This window comes from Abramis brama, assembly GCF_963993115.1.
Source record: "Abramis brama genome assembly, chromosome: 12".
NCBI lineage: Eukaryota > Metazoa > Chordata > Actinopteri > Cypriniformes > Leuciscidae > Abramis > Abramis brama.
Genome location: NC_139974.1, coordinates 36,138,204 through 36,156,075, shown reverse-complemented (window position 1 = coordinate 36,156,075; position 17,872 = coordinate 36,138,204). Strand labels below are relative to the sequence as shown.

At 38.2% G+C, this 17,872-nt stretch overlaps 1 protein-coding gene across 1 annotated transcript; it reads left to right on the top strand.

Annotated features, from left to right (window-relative positions):
* Window positions 1-10,114: 10,114 nt before the first annotated feature.
* On the top strand, window positions 10,115-11,885 carry LOC311093254 (progranulin-like). Its single transcript, XM_084130502.1, has 6 exons — window positions 10,115-10,173; window positions 10,262-10,377; window positions 10,562-10,753; window positions 10,835-10,975; window positions 11,408-11,519; window positions 11,686-11,885. Exons 3-6 carry the CDS (start codon window positions 10,562-10,564, stop codon window positions 11,697-11,699), a joined length of 459 nt encoding a protein of 152 aa, XP_083986628.1. The 5' UTR covers window positions 10,115-10,173; window positions 10,262-10,377; the 3' UTR covers window positions 11,700-11,885.
* The last annotated feature ends 5,987 nt before the right edge of the window (window positions 11,886-17,872 follow it).

Here is a 17,872-nt window from a genome sequence, read left to right as displayed (position 1 = left end):
CTAACGCATGCATGCTGCATATTTGGAAAACCATGTCTTTTGATTACATCACATGTGTGCAAACTTGCCCTGGCTTCCCTCTGAGTATTTTCATCATCTCTTGATCCACTCAGTCGGTGAGGGAGGAGAACAACACGTGAGTTGTGTGAGTGCATGTGGGAGGTCAGGTGGGTAGTTGCGTTGCCTTTACCACTGCTGAGCAAAATGACTTGTCCTGACAGAATGATTAATAACAGCTACAGTTCTCAAATCTCAGCTACCTCATAAAGACATGACCTGTTTTACCTCCAATCTCTTACATATGACATCATATTGTGGGTGTTTGGAGGGACTTTGGACACATGTCCCACTCTTTCAAATGAACAACGACCCTGTCTTGTACCTCTGTTAAAATAACAGCCACAGCAGATTTTACGGTCATTCTACAAAGCTTTGAATGCAGCTTATTCAATCAGATCAAAGTCGGGTCACTCTGTTTTATAAATGTTCAAATCTATGGTCTCTGTGATCTAGCTGTGGAAGAGTGGTTTGGTTGAAATGAGTGGCGTGGAAAGCTGACCAGTCGTCATGCTGTCAAGCTGACCAGTGTTCACCAGTGTTCACACTCTGTCCTTGAAGGGAAAGCGGAGCAGACCAAACAACAATGACATCATTTGAGATCATAATATGGCACTTTAAAACTCAGCTATACAGAACTACAGCCCAGAAATGTCAGCACTAAACACTTTAGGGGAAAAAAAACATAGTTGCCCTTGAAATTGTTTATAAAATGGACGTTGCGATAGATTTTTCTCCCCTATTGTGACGTATATCCGAGTGAAACAGCTTGTCAAACAAGAAAAAAATGTAAGGCGGGGCTTGATTTCCACTGGGAATTGATTGGATGGTTGTGGTTTGCTAATGCTGTGATGTCATGTGAGTGACAGGTTGTCCCGCCCTCGCGCCAGTAAAAACGTCATCAGAGACGAGATGTCGCTGCAAGAGGGAGGGGAAGTTATTTTGATTAAAGATTTTGAGGACACATAAAGTGAACAGATAAATCATTTATAATAAATAGTGCAATATTCCATTAAAAATAATGGTCAATTTTGATTTCATGGTGACTTTAAAGGTCCAGTAAGTGATTTCTGAGAATCATTGTTGATATTTAAAATCAACCCAAATCAACACTGCAGCTCTTGCCTCATCATACCCCTTCTTTTTCCAGTGATATTCCTCTGAGCTTTTCTCTTTTGTAATGTCTCTCAGCCATCTCTCTTTCTACAGTCTTTCTTCAAATCTCCCTCTTGCTCACTCTCTCTCCTCCCCCATCATGAATGTATGCGCCCTCTACTACTGATTGGCAAGTGTGTTGTGGTGCTCGTTCTGATCCACTTTTCAACAGCGTTTCTCAGAAATCGCTTACTGCACCTTTAAGGTTACAAAGACATGCATGTGAGGGATTGGTGCAAAACTGAAAGCTATGGAAAAATCCAGCATTTATCCCAACTTTTATTTTGGAATTTTAGATCTATAAATGCAAAACGTCTGGAATTGGACAACATGGTGAGGCTCGGCGAGCTTTGAAGAAGGCCTTCTTGGAGAGAGTGGTGCGCTGCATAGCTGAGAGCTGGATTTGACATCCTTGATTTCCTGTCACTGGTAGTCACATGCCGAGTGTGTGGGCGAGATAGCTGAGTGAAAGTGGAATGCGTTAAAGAGGCGAGGCAGAAGTGCAGACGTCGCAGTCTCTCTCACTCTCACACACATAGACACTACTGTTCTTACTGTGTGAGCCGTTACGAAGAAAAGAATGTGGAGACGTTTTCAGGCAGAGCTGTACAACAAGTCATCAGGGCGGGCAGGATGAGGCAAAGTACTTAGAGAATGAGGGAAATGTGCTTGATGTGAAAAAATAAATCACTTATGTACACACATTCATATTTGAATAATTCATCTATACTGCGTATACTGTTCCCAAAGTATGCAAATTAATAAATACAGCACACAAATTATATACATGTATGTGTGTATGTGTACATGTATATAAGTTATTAGTGAGATGACGTTCAAAGCCCAAGATTGCTTTGCTAGGATAGCTCCGCTCCCTGCCATCCTATCTAGAGGCTCTAGTTATCCCTTCCTCCTTTCTGTATATTTTGTTTTTTATCTGTGTTTATGAATGGAGTCTCCACGCATTTTCTGTGTAGAAAATATGTCTTCTTGAATGGGGAAAGACCAAAACTGTTTGTCATAAGAACAATGAGAACATACATTTAACAGCTTTATAATCATGCTAAACTATATATATTTCAAGCTAATCTAGCTAATGCACATGCTCATTGTAGATAAAAAAAAAAAAAAACATACAATGCCTTCACACTCTTGAAAAGTATAGGAGAAGAACCTTTAAAATCCATGGGAATTTTTAAACGCACAGAAGATTGTTTACCTGGAAAAATATTCTTTAGATTATTAAAATGTTCTTCACACTAAGAAAAAAATATGGTTGTTTTAAAAAAGTTCACTGAAAGGTTCTTCAGTGGTTCAGAAATGGTTCTTCTATGGCATCGCTGTAACGGAAGCAAGCTAGTAAGAGCTATGCAGGTAAACCTCACTCCTCTGGCCTCAAGAGGGACAGCTGATGCTAGAGACTGCAGTAGAGTAGATAGTGTCCTTGCTAGCGCGCCCGCCTCCTTGTTTGCATCTAAGAGGCCGCTTGGAGCGGGTCGAGTAGGACCGGTTACATTTGTTGCCGTGACCCGGATAGGAGTGAGGTTTAGAGGGGTGAGTGTAACGGAGGCCAGCTATGAGCTGTGAAGGTAAACTTCACTCCACTGGCTTCATAAAGTGCGGTAGAGACTCTGGTCTTTAGTGTCCTTGTTTGTGCGCCCACTTCCCATGCTGGAGACGCTGGCTCGAATCCGGCTCGGAGCTGGTTCGAGAAGGATTGGTTACACGTATTCATCTTAACCAGAAAAAAAGAGATAGGGCACAAGCACTGTACCAAAACCTTGTATTTTTCCTCATTAGATGTGTAGACTTATACTTAGTAGAGGATGTTCCCATAATGCACTGCAACAAGCTCAGTGAAAAAAAATTAACCCAAGATGGTGCACAAAACAAGACTTATATAATAAAATTCATTCAATAGTAAAAAGGAAAACAATAAATAAATAAAAAATACTTGAAAACTTCATATTTACCCCATATTTGTAAGTGCTTGTAATGTATATTTAAGCTTATTAAAGTATCACATAATTTCTCTTCTGTCACCTGTATTAACATCAATCCAATTGTTAAGTATGACATCACACGTCACCGCTTCCGGGTCCAAATGCTCTATCAGATGCAAAAGCAATCAACAAACAGTGCTAATATACATTTATGGTGTGCTCATTATGATTTCTACCATAAAATCAAGATCCTAACTTTATCTCCATACTGAAATCCCAGATGTCTAAAGAGTGATTCATCTTTTAAAAATCCTTTAAAATATTTGTGTCCTGGACGCTGAGAGCACGGAGATTGTAGTATGCGTAGACTTTTTAAAAGTTTACCCTTAATGTGTAATATGAATAAATAATGCTCATAATCGGCTGTTGAGATAGTATTCTCAAGTGAAATGAGTAGAAGCTTGGACGAGGTCACGCAACAAGCGGATAGTCTAGTCTCCTGTGCGCTTTGCATGGGGAGTGGCTGTATTTGTATTTGTATATAAAGCATTCCAAAATATCACTTATGAGATTCGATTTCAGTCAGGATTATGCCTTGAGTTCAGCAACAGAGTTAGCCTATAGTATGACAATGTACAAACATGCAGCTTCAGCCATGACTAAGTACATTCACGCATTCTTACGCCAAAGACCATCAGTCAAACACAGCATTAAGAAACGTGGGAGGAAAACTACAGCAGAATATGACGTCTGTATGGCTAAAACCTCCAGAGTGCATTGGCACAGGGCCGCATGTACAGTCATGTCATTAAGATTGGACGTGCCGGACGATTATCTCAGTGTCTCACATGTTGTGGGATAAAATCCTGCCGTTGTGGGGAAAATAACTGACCAGTGAAAGTGCCAACCAGATTGCCTGACTGCAATGATAATCAAGAGAAGCGGAGCCTTTTCCCAGCTGCAAGTGTGAGGCACTGTAGGGGCTCGAGTCTCGATGTTGGCTCCTAGTGTGAGTTAGTGCTGAGAGTCTGCAGCTGGAGCTTTTGGCCTCGGAGCGGAGTGCGTCTGACAGGGAGGACTTCGATGTGTTTCTGTTGGAAGAACAGGGTCTTATTGCTAGTGTAGGGCAGTGAAAAGCAACACATGACCTGCATTATCCATATGTGTGTTCTTTGTGGTAAGTAACAGACATTTAAAGGCCCACTGAAGTGCCTTGGAACGTGCAGCTTTGTACGATGCGCTGTCGTAATTTCCGCTGAAACAGGAAGCTAAGGCAGGACATATTGAATGCTCCGAGACGTGTCAACGGTCGCTTTGGCCAGGTGGTATTTATAGCAAAGGGAAGGAATGCTTTAGATTCTAGAGAGCATTTGATTGGACAGAAGGTGATGAGAAACTGAAGTCCGTGATGATGTCATAAAAATCCATTTCCATTAAAAAAAAAAAATCTGTGATCCATTTTAGCGGAAGTAAGAGACTGTACGTTTTGAATGCTTATATCTCCTAAATGCAACATTTTGTCATTGTTTTGGAGCACACTATAGCTTATTCATAACCCTAAGGTTAGCATATCCATGCTAAAAGCTAAAAAACTAACATTTTGATTTCAGGGGGCCTTTAAGGAAGTTTGAGTGCAAAAACAAGTGAAATAATACGCCATATAGGCCTATTTAAAAAAATGAGGATTCTGAGAAACTAAATTTGTGTAGATAAATATAATACAATACACAAATGTACAGACGTCACATAGGGCAAACTGAATTAACATTTTGAGTGGAACGCTATGCAAACATCAAACTTTAGTAACTTACTCTTTGCGCTATAAATCAAGTGCACCTTCAAGCTATGACAATATCCGTGTTCTTGGCTCATTTTAACCAGGTCATTGAATCAGTGAGTTGTTGACTCGGAATCAGTCCGATTCACGAATGAATCATTCAGATGTGATTTGTTTATCAAATTCAGCAGGTTCTTTGGAAAGAATCAACTTGTTCACGAATTATCATCTACCAACCCGAACCCTAACCCTAACATCTAATAACCTAAGAGTCGACAGTCAACTAAAACTTTAATGAGAGTTAGTTGACATGTAGTTGCAAAGTTACTTATAGTTAGTAGACTGTCTAAAGTGGACCATTGAAATAGTGTAACCCTAAGGTGCAATACCTCATCTTCATTGAGGTGGCTCAGAGCGGGACGCTCGCTCTTCAGAGTCACAGTGGCCTCCCTCCAGTCTCTCTTGGCTCAGGCCGTGTCTTTCCATCCTGCACAGTGTCAGCTCAGAGGACCAATGCTCAACACAACTATCCAAGCAAGTGTCAAAATGTGCAAGCCATTGCAAAAAGAAAAATGAGCATGCATACATACTCATGTAGATGCAAGCACACATACTCATTTAGATACACTCACATCTCTTAACGTCTGCCTTTGTCACTGTACAGGAGCTGACCCTCCTGTTTTCCTGTGAAGCTCAACACACTGCAGTTCAGTGATCAGTAGACATACACAGTGATTCAGTGACGCCATCTTGAGGATGATTGTGGTACACACCAGGGTTTCCGTTGGCCGGTAATTACCGGAAATTTAAATCTCTCCGGTCAAATTGTCCGATTAAAATTGCCTTATAATCCCGCCCCCCTAACACAATCTGAATTTGAGAATAAGCCTAAAATGTATAAAGCAAAAATACACCGACCTTTGGCTATGTTATAAAGGAACAGGCTCTACCGTTTGAAAGTTATTAAACATTATTACATGGCTTGGTTGAATTCCAATGTGGAATGCGGTCTGTTATTTCTTGATATCAGACCGCTGCGAAGCACTAACGGCGCCAGGATTTTGATTGTAGGTGGGCCTCCAGAAAACTGGATGGGCCAGTTAAAATAAGCCAAAAAATAAAATAAAAACGGGTTCCCCTTCATCTCCGTTTCAGCGCTTTTCTGGGCACTGAGGACAGTGACTCAGTAGCCTACCTGAATTTAATGCGTAAAAAAAAGGATTTTTTTTGTTGCTTTTTTAATACAATTACAATTTCATTTAATTTATTGTTTAATACAATTATAGGCCTATTATTTTTAGTTTATTAGCAGCAACAACAGCTGTAAAGATGAAGTTGACGATCGCCATCTCCGAAATGCACATCATGGATTACGTAATCAGAGAGTAGCCTATTTCTTTTCGTTTTAAATTGTTAAAAAGACATTTCAAGCTTTCTTAAGATATATTTCATGTCTGTGAGGCCTACGCTGAGTTTCGTTAAATTAGGATGAGATGCGCTCCCGTTCACGAGCAATGCAAGTGACCGCGCGGGCACCTGCATGATTAGGCCTATTGTCTGCTATATTTGCTGCTTATTTATTAAATACAGGCAATTGGTTGATAAAAAAAAAATTAAAATTAAGATACAATTTATACAAAACGAAATTCACTTCAAAAAAGTCTTTCTACAAAACCAAACTTAATTAAGTGGTCAAAATCATGTCTGACCCGCTCCATGTCTCTCGATATTGCGCATCCTATCTTACTCCTGCAGTTCACTTTTCATAATCAACATAAATTAAAAAATAACATTATAATATTTTAACAAATATTAAACTAAATTAGCTTATTTAATGGCTACAACACGTATAGTAGACCTAGACTCTCTATTTGTACAAATTGCTGCACATTCTTTTTATTCAGAATTTTGCACACATAAGTTGAAAGGCATTTGTTTGTGCATGCATAGCAAAACATATCTGCAACATTTATCAAGTTCACTGATAATTATGCGCGCATTTATTAATTATTATCTTAATGAATAATGAAACAAGGACGAACCATAAATAAACTGCGTTGTTTGTTTAGAATGAAATGGATTGCAAATAGATCCGAATGAAGAAACGTACAAAACCATAGTAGAAAATGGGTCTCGAGTGTTCCTGCAGAGAGGGGGGTTCTCGCTGCAGAATCGGATCAAGACGAAGCAGCGAAGTCGCCTTGCGGAGAACAAGGTTACGCGGCTTATGCGCATTGCAGGTTGTGGAGAGACACTGGGAAGTTCGCTTGAGTAAAAACAATAGGCTTCAGATATTCTATGTGGGGAAGGGGGATTGGTTTGTTAAACTATGAATGTGAAACCATAGTAAAAACAATTGGCGTTGATTGATGCCAATCGGACGTTCATGTTTTTTTTTCCGTTTTTTTATTTGAAAGTTAGGCTAATAAACATGTTGCATTCGGCCTGATTATGTCATTTTTTAAGTTACATAGCCTTCCTCCAGTTTTCCTCAACTTGACTAATTAAGAGGCGATATTTGACCGGCATATCATCAAAATGTCCGGAAAACGAAACCTCTGCCGGTCACTTTGACCGGCACCATTTTTTTCTAGCGGAAACTCTGGTACACACAGACTGATAAATGGCTGAGCAGAGAAGAGGATTTAGAAGAGTATCCTACACAGGACTTTAAACCTCTCACACAGTCAAAAATACAAAAAGGGACCATGGAGTACATTTCTAAATAGGTATATAAAATATAAGATACACTACCATTCAAAAGTTTGGGGTCGGTAAGATTTTTTAAAAGTTTTTGAGTATTTTTACATGCTCAACAAGGATGCATTTTCTTTCATGAGAAATACAGTAAAAACAGTAAAAATTGTGAAATAGTATTGCAATTTAATATAACTGTTTTATATTTTAATATATTTTAAAATGTAATTTATTCCTGTGATGCAAACCTGAATTTTTTAGCATCATTACTCCAGTCTTCAGTGTCACATGATCCTTCAGAAACCATTCTAATATACTGATTTAATGCTCAAAAAATAATTTCTGATTAATATCAATGTTGAAAAAAGTTAAGCTGCTTAATATTTTTGGGTAAACCATGATACATTTTCTTCAGGATTCTTTGATGAATAGAAAGTTCAGAAGAACATGTCAGGGTCCTGTCACTTGGCCCTCTGTATATGGTTTCATGACAGGATCCTGAAACTTATGTTCCTGTCCTTGTATTGTGCTCGGTTGGCATCCACTCGGCTTCAGGGTTTTTCCCCTTGGCTGTGCTTTCTTGTCATTTGTCCTGTTTGGAGCATGTCTGGATCCTGACTTCCTATCTTGTTTGGTTTCGCTCCAGTGTTGGGATCCAGATGCCCATTCTCCATGTCTGTTCTGTGTTCTTGTGCACATGGCGGGGGTTGTTTCCCTTGTCATGTGTTGTTCCTGTTTTGAGCACATGGCTTATGACTGTTCGTTTGCCATTGCTCTTGTCCTGTTATGTTTTGTTTGAGCACATGGACTGTGATCGTGTTCACTGGTCTTGTGCTTTTGTTTTGTCATGTTTGGTGTGAGCACATGACTTCTGTCATGCTGGTTTCTATGTGCCATGTGCTGTCCTGACTAATGCCTTGATCCCACCCCATTGTTAACCCAATTTTGGTTCATTTGACAAATTGTCCTCCCTTATTGTTGCTCCCTGGCTTAAAAAAGGTGGATGCCTTGTTTCCTTCCCCATTTAATCTCCCTGTGTTCTATGTACTGCCAGTTTGTTGTGGTTGTTTCCCGTTGCGGATGTATCCCTGCATGTTTAGGTGTTCCTGTCTTGCCCTGCCGTGTCCTGTCCTGTCCTGTCCGGCCTTGCTGTGATGTGTGAGTTGATGAATGTTTATATGTGAATAAAAGCCTATATTCAATCTGAGTCTCTTTAGAAAATTTGGACAAAACTACTCAATTCACATGGATTAGTTTTACAATCTCTTTATGAACTTTTTGAAGCATCACAGTGTTGTGTAGCTGTCTATGGAGGGACAAAAAATTGCTCATATTTCATCAAAAAGATGTTCCGAAGATGAACGTAATCTTACGGGTTTGGAACAACATGAGAGTGAGTAATTGATAAAATAATTTTCAATTTTGGGTGAACTATCCCTTTAAATAAACTGCACTTGGGTTCTTTACAGTTTGCCAACTGTGGACATTATTACAGATTGTTATACTATAATAAACTTTCAACCCTATGCAAACTATAAAAATACAGAGAAATGAGATTGTGTCCACTGACAGAACAGTACATTAAAAACACTTCTGCTATTGTATGAGAAAACTAAATAAGCCATGAGGCAATGCATTGTTTTTACTTTCTTGTTTGCTCCTGACCTCGACAAAGTGATCAGGACATCATTTTCTTGTGATTTCCACATCACAAAAAGTTTTCTTGTGATCTCGATGCAATTTTCTTGTGATTTCAACATAACGAAAATGTTATTCCCATGATCTCGAAATAAACATCTGACCTGTTATCAAACAGCAGCACTAAATAAATTGCCTATTAGGAGCATCGTACTATTGCTGTAGACATATGTTTTGGACAGAACCTGTCCTACATGATGAATAAAACTCACAAACATGACACTTGTAAATAAAATATTAAAATTCAATTATAATTTGATATAAAACAGATGAGAAAAATACAAGGAGCTGTCTGAGGCTCAAATCATCATATTAGAATGATTTCTGAAGGATCATATGTGACACTGAAGACTGGAGTAATGATGCTGAAAATTCAGCTTTGATCACAGGGATAAATTACATTTAAAATATAGGTTATACTTTATTTTAAGGTGTCATTATTACAGTGTAATTATATATTTAAGTACTAATGTTAAGCAACTACATGTACTTTATGGTTAGGGTAGGATCAAGATTTGGTTGAAGGTTAGTTTCATGTAATTATGCATCATTTACTGTTATTACTATGGTAAGTACATGTAACATATATGTAACAAGGACACTTGTAAATAAAGTCTTACCAAAATATATTAAAATAGAACACAGTTATTTATTTGTAATAGTATACATTTTTTAACTGGTTTGAATTATTAATTGAGAATTTAGTTTTAAAAGTATGTGTTTGGATGAGAGGAAGTGATCCTCTCACCGCTGTAAGTTTCTGTCTTTCTCCCATTCCCATTCTTTTACATCCTATTACAGCCTGTTCAAACAAGGACTTTTGCATGTTTAAAAACTCCGAAATTGGTATGTAAATTTGAATTCATTCTCATTTTTTATTTTAACAAATCGAGGGAGGAATTGAAATGACTATTTATGATAAATGTGGGAGGAGTGGGAGGAGCCATGTGTGTATATACACACTATATATATATATTTAATAGATACAGTCTATAATAGAACATCACAGACAGCAGCAAAGCACAATCCACAAAGAAGAGACCCAGCAAGGTAAATGTTCTTATTCTCACTGTTAATCAATCTTTTTGACTTTAGACTTTGTCACATTATCAGCAATATCACGTTAAAGCAGACAGAAAAAGTTCCAAAACATTTTTTTTTATCATTTCTAAAAAATAAAAAAATAAAAGAAATGCAGTATATTATTAATAATATTTTGATGTGCTATTTTCAGATGTTTCCAGTGTTGATGTTCCTCATGGCAGCTCTTGTAGCTGCAGAGCCGCTGATGGATCTCTCAGACCCAGAAGAGTCTGATAGTGAGTCTGTCTCTGTGGTGTATTGTGATGCTTCTACTGTGTGTCCTGATGGAACAACGTGTTGTCTGAGTCCTTATGGAATTTGGTCCTGCTGTCCGTTCTCAATGGTAAGTGAATGGAAATGCGGAACTGTTTTATACTCCAATCATAATAGGGTGTAATGTTTTCTTTTTCTGCCTATACTTCAGGGTCAGTGCTGTAGAGATGGAGTTCATTGCTGCCGTCACGGTTATCACTGCGATTCCACATCGACTCAGTGTTTGAGGGGGTGGTTGAGACTTGAGTCTTCTTCTCCTCAGCCGGCCTACAAAGCGATCCAGAAAACTCAGGTATGTCAGTACTCTGCCTATATGACTGCAAAGTAAAGCAACCTGCAACAAGTAAAGCAACCTGTCATGTTACAATGATCTGACGATGACCTTGACAATCTTTACAGACCATGTTATATGACTTCTAATCACCATTTGCTGCAAACAATAAATAGTTAACAATAAAAAAGGAATATGATATGACTTTTGTAACAATTAAAGAAATGTTTAGGGTTCAAAAATGTCAGTTTCTCCCTCCATTTGTTAAAATAAACAAGGGGGCAATGAATTCTGGGCGGTTTAAAAGCAGAAATATGCTTCAGTTAATTATATTTTTAGGCTATTTAAATTTGAGCTGTAAAAATTGAAATGGTTCTTTTAGAGATTTTTCTAAGAAGGTGAGTTTCTGGTTATGCGTTTACTAACATAATTCCTGTGAATGGAAATGAGCAGGCTCTCGAAAGGCAGACCCAGACTGAGACTGTTCATTGTGAAGGAAACATCTACTGCCCAGCTGAGAAGTTCTGCTGCAAGACAGCATCTGGCCAGTGGGGGTGCTGCAGCGGTAAAACTAACTCCATCTGCTCTATTAATCATGCCTAATCATCAAGCCAAAATAAATGTGGATGAATTATAGATTTAATAAACCTACCTGTATAATTATAATAACAACTCGTGCATCAAGTTTTGTGTTTGCTTATATTAAAAAGTTGTATTTCTATTTTTTATAGGGTTGGTGTTGTAAGGAAACAACTCCCATGACTTCTTATCAAAGACTTTCAAAGTGCGAGACTCTTTCAAACTCTTGAGAGAACAGATTAGTCCAACATCCAAACTAAATTCATGTGAAATAAAAATGTATTTTTAATAATCCATCTATACATGGTATTTTGTTCATGACTGAATAAAGGTTTATGAATGAATCTTTTAAGGGAAGTTAAAGTCTCCTTCACTTCACTGAATTATTCATATTTTTGTTCACTGAAGTCTCCTCTACATTCAGAATATAATAGACTACTACCATACTGACTTACTGTTGTTGTAGCATATAGTATGTAGGTCTACTGTGCATAGTCTATACAGGAAAAATCTGCAAAATAAAATGGTAAAATTCCATAAAATTCCAGGTTTTTTTACAGTGTACTATGTATTGTTTCTGTATGCATTGAGCATATAAATATGATTAGGCCATTGGAGCAAAATTAGTTAATGTGACAAAATGCTAATAATGCTACATTGGTTATGTGGTCTACTATAATATGTTAATGTTCAAAAAACTGTTTTCATCCTCTGTCTGAACGCTCTGTTTCATGTCGTGTACACAGTACACACTGAACAATATTAGCCTCGAGTTTCACTTACCAACAGATTTGTTTGAAAATCGCAAACAAATGCCCAAAATCTGAGGCAAATCAATGCTATTGATGCATATTGATGCTATTGATAGTGTTTATATCGATGCAAAACCGATGCGTCGCTGATACCTTTATTTAGCATGGTAAATATTTGGATCTGTCTGCAACTCAAAGTCATGCAGTGTGAAATGTGTTTTGACTACAGTCAGCGCAAAATACAGGGCAAGGGAAAGTTCAGGCGGAGGAGTCATAGACGTGCAACAGAACGTCAGCAAGCATTAGCCTCTGCAAGAAACCATTCTCTTTTTCATGATGTTTTATTAACAAAGTTCAGGAGGAGCACATTCAGATAATTAACTTAATTAACGTGGGGGGAGCTCATTCAGTTAATCAACTATATATATATATATACAGTGCAATGCATAAGTTAATACACCCATGCTAAAGTTGACTAAAAAGAGGAATAAAAAATCATATTTTGGAAATTGAACTTAATGCCTTAATTAAAAAAATTAGGAAAAATCCAACCTTTTAGGACACCAATTTTCTTTGTGAATGAATAATGTATCGTAAATAAATAAATGTTCTTCCTTAAAATACATGGTGCATAAGTGTGTACACCCCTATGTTAAATTCCCATAGAGGCAGGCAGATTTGTATTTTTAAGTATTTTTTTATTATTAATTTTTAGGATACTATGCATCCTGATAAAGTTCCCTTGGCCTTTGGAATTAAAATAGCCCCACATCATCACATAGCATTCACCATACCTAGAGATTGGCATGATTTTATTTCAGTTAGCCTAAAAGCTAGTTTGATTTGCATTGAGAGATGATCTTATGGAAAGTACCCCATGCCAATTTTTGGCCTTCTACCTCAATTGCATGTGTTGTACTGTATGAAATGTGGATGGATTTATAAACATTGAGAAATAAAGTTGAACAGAAATAAACACAACTCTAAATAATGAACAGAAAAAGAAATATTGCATATAAAATTATATCAAAGTATGAACTTGTGCAATACAGTAAATGCTTACATTACCTTAAATGAATGAAAATATGTGCTGTCCCAAATATTACCACAAAAAAGGGGGGTTTGGCTCAGTTTACATAAGTGTATGTCACACATCCTTTCATTATAATATACACTTTTCCTGTTCAAATGGGTAGGTAACATCTTCATTATTACAGAAATGTATCCTGTGTTGGGCTGATGTTTTTAATTTATGGCAAGAAACCTTGCATAAGGCAGAAATTCAAAAACGGTCCCAATCATCCTTAATTCACAGCGATCCACAATAAATGCAGGCAAAGTTGTGTGTGTGTCAAATTGTACAAGCCATATTAGCAAAAAGACACATGTGCACACATAATCATTTTGATATAAAAACTCACATCTCTTAAACGTACAGTATGGGATTTTTTCTCCACTAGGGGTCGCTAACCTCTTTACAATAACAAAGGCGTAGTTTGATGACGCAACATTTGCTAAGAATTATGGATCTTGTCGTCAACGTCAAGCCGACCGATCTAATAATGTTTATGGATGACTGAATACATCGATGTTTTTGTCATGACTGTGATATGAAGCAGTTTGGGATTGCTAAGAGACAGCTATCAGCTCCACACGCGACGCGAGTCCCGCGGATATAAAAGGAATATGGACATTTCATTCTACCGAACTACACGCAGAATTACTACTTACAGGTCAGTTTATTAGACAAATTAAACTTGTGAGGTAACGCAGCGCTGTTTCACTTGGTCTAACATTACACTATCACACTAAACTGCATTTGAATGTGTTGAAATGTAACTTATGTGTTAGTTTGTCTGTATGAGACTAACGTTAACAGTAACGTTAAGCTAGATCAACATTAGAATAACATACAGCTCATATTCTGACATTTTATCATTGTTGAACTATATAACATTGATTAGTTTTATGTAAATGTGCTCACCTGTTTAATAAAGTACATGTAGGAGCGGTCGAAGTCTCGGACGTGGAGCTCTCGTTTATACTGTCTATGGGAGCTCTAGGCATCTCGAAAACACCGCCCTGATATTGATTCTCGTTTTAGTTCTCCTTTTTTATCCAAAGTCTGCTTGCCATGGTCCATAATGTTTGAACGAAACAACAACAGCGTGCAGATAGACATTGCGAACTACAGTGGTCCACGTCTGTCGTCTTGGTTACTATCAGAGGGCTCTGGTTCATAGCTCTGGTTACCATGGCAGCACGAGCGGAAACCAGGGACAACGCGGATATGACGCCATTGACTGCGACATAACGGAAATAAAGACACGGTCCGTGTCTTCGAATTAAAATATTAATTTCTCTGGATTTAGAAGTTAATTGGAACTGTAGGGATAATGTAAATACACAACTTTAAAAAATATATAACATAGATATAGTGATTTTTTATATTTTTAAAGCAAAAAAAATACATATTGTGCCTTTAACATCTTCCTCTTTGTCATTACATGATATGTCCTTCCTGTTTTCCTGTGAAACGCACTGCAGTTCAGTGATCAGTAGACAAACACAGTCACTCAATGGCGCAATCTTGAGGTTGATTGTGGTACAAAAGGGCATGAGCAAGAAAAATGTTCTTATTCTCACGGTCAATCAATCTATTCTTGACTTTAGACCTTGTCACATTATTAGTATAACAGAAATATTTGCAAATCTGATCAGCCACAGACTCATTTTGATAGTCTCTCGTTTTGTCTGATAATATCCATGAACATATCCAACATTGTCATTCTGGTCTAACTCTGTAGTTATTTATTTAAAAGAAATTTTGGAAGAATACGCTTCTTACTTTTGTATTAACTGTTTGATGGCAGGTGCATTTACACCTTTAACCTCTCTGTTAGCCTACACACTCTTGTAAGAATGCCAGCTTTGTGATTTGAAGTGTGGGGAAAGTGGCATGCATGAAAGGATGGAAGAATAACAGAAACACCAAATAAAAAAGTATCCGAGTAAAGTAATCAGGTACAAACTGACACTTTATTAACTATAAAAAAACAAACATGTTTTTAAGTTTTAAAATTAAGACAAAATATTAAGTTACAAATATATGTACCTCTGTAACCCAGACCCAACAGAAACAATAGGCTTCACAAGGCTGGAGTTTATGGAATGAATGTCATTCCTAAAACATTTGGATCCAAGACCAATAAACAACATGCACGTCCTGTTGTAATGACCATATAATCGGCTTGTAATGTATATAAACTTATTCCAGTATTGTGCCAAAACTATCATTGTAAGATATATGATTTAATTCAGAAAGAAAGTGTAATTTTATGGGTTCCAAAATGGGTTGTGAAAAAGCATTTTGAGGAACTTTCAACCTATACAAACAGAAGAGTACATTAAAGAGACTTCTGCTTTTATGAGAAAACTGCATAAGCCACGAGGCAATGCTTTGTTTTTACTTTCTTGTTTGCTCCTGGCCTCGACAAAGTGACTTTGACATCATTTTCTTGTGATCTCCACATCAGAAAAAGTTAGTTTTCTTGTTATTTCGGCATAAACACCCGACCTGTTATTAAACGCCAGCACTAATTAAATTCTGTACCTTACACTCTTAAAAATAAAGATTCTTAATTGGCATCAATGGTTCCATGAAGTACCTTTAACATCCATGGAAACTTTCCATTGGACAAAAGGTTCTTAATAGTGGAAAAAGGTTCTTTAACTGTACCCTGAGAAACCAAAAATGTATTTGGGAAACCAAAAATGGTTCTTCATGGCATCACTTTGAAACCCCCCTTTTGGACCCTTTATTTTTAAGAGTGTTGCCTATTGGGAGCACTGTACTTCTGCTGTAGATTGAGTTTTGATCTGAAGCTGTCCTACATGATGAATAAAAATCCAAGAACCTCTATCTGAGGCTAAAATCAGCATATGAGAATGATTTCTGAAGGATCATGAGCAGAGACTATTTTCAAAAACAATACATTTTGATCGGTAGTGTGTAATCACTATAATATAAATATATCATGATTATTCTAGAACAGAAAAGAGCAAACAAACGTATACAAAACAGTTTGTTCCGGAATAATAGTGAAATCTTTAATGAAAAGTGATGTGAAAGGGTGGCCAAATCTTTCAACACTAAAGGTTTTTATGACATTTTGAGAGGAAGTTTTAAATTATGCATAATCGTTTGGTGGGAACCTTTCCATAGAATGGCTAATCTCTTCATGTTCCTATTCCAAAAATATGTAGATGTAAAAATGTTGATCTGATCAATTTGTTGATGGGATGGAGAAAGAAAATAGCTAGATCTTTTAAAATGTTTATTGTTTATTATTAATCATTCAATATCAGTATCATTATTCATAAATATATATTTTCCCTAAGTCAGGAGACAATTATTATGGTCAAGCTGGGTCTCGTTTCTTTGATTGGTTAGTCTCAGTATTTAAGCCCTGTATTTTGTTCAGTTCTCTGTCTGATCTCGCGGACGAGCCTCCAGGGAGCTTTATGGGTTGCGTGGAATGTGTCCTTCTCCACAACGGTTCCCCGTTTACGATCTGCAAGAGCAAGGAGGAGACCAGCCCAGAGATGGCGAAATCTGCGCCCACCACAGATGCCGAGCCGGAGCCTGCCACGATCAGCAACAAGGACTGAGCCCAGAGCCCGAGCCCGACGTAACGTCTGACCAGGTGTGATAGCCGGCCACATCGCTAGTTCCTGTGGGCGATTTGGTGGAGTTTTGAGGGGATGACATGGAGCTCAACCCCCTCAACACCAGCTGAGGAAAAAGCGTTGATGGACTGAGAGAGCGAGTGCATCCGGCCTGTTCCGTTTCCACACGTGGAAGACGTGATAGGCTCAAAATTGCCTGTCACGTCTTCCAGCACAAAATTGTTTGAGATTGTGTTCCCTTGCCTCCCACTCAAGGGAACCTCCTCTGCCTGTTTTGTCTGAACCTAGTGAGAGTTCCTCGCCTCTTCCTCGTCGACCAAGAGGGCTGTTCATGGATTTTATGCCTGTCTTGCGTGTTCCTGTTAAGCCTGTCTGTTCACCCCCTTCTGAACTGCTGAGATCTCCAGCACTGCCTCTCCTTAGCCTTTCATCTTCTGATAGGAGTGGCGACCCATTAGCTCCACCTTGGACCTCCATGCCCGTCACTCCTCTTAGGCCTGGCAACCAGTCGAGCTCCACTGTGGTTCCTCCGTCCCTCGGCTCCACCTGGGACCATCATCCTTTTGGCTCCACCGGGCTTTCCTCGTCCCTCTGGCTCCACCTTGCTCAGTCGTTGCTCTGCCTGCGCTCTGGACTTCCGGGCCTTCACCTGTGCCTCGTCCCTCCACCCTTTTGCTCCATTGGGCTTTTCCTTCCTTCCTTCCAGCTCAACCTTGGTCCTCTGTCTATATAATAAAGGACTGCTGCACTTAAATCCAGCACTTTATTTTTTACATCCTGCTGCAACCATACGCGACACAGGGGAACACAGGCTGGAATCATGACAATGTTAAATTAGTGCATATTTTGAAGCGTTTATATGCCCACGTATAAATATAATTAATTATTATTCATAACG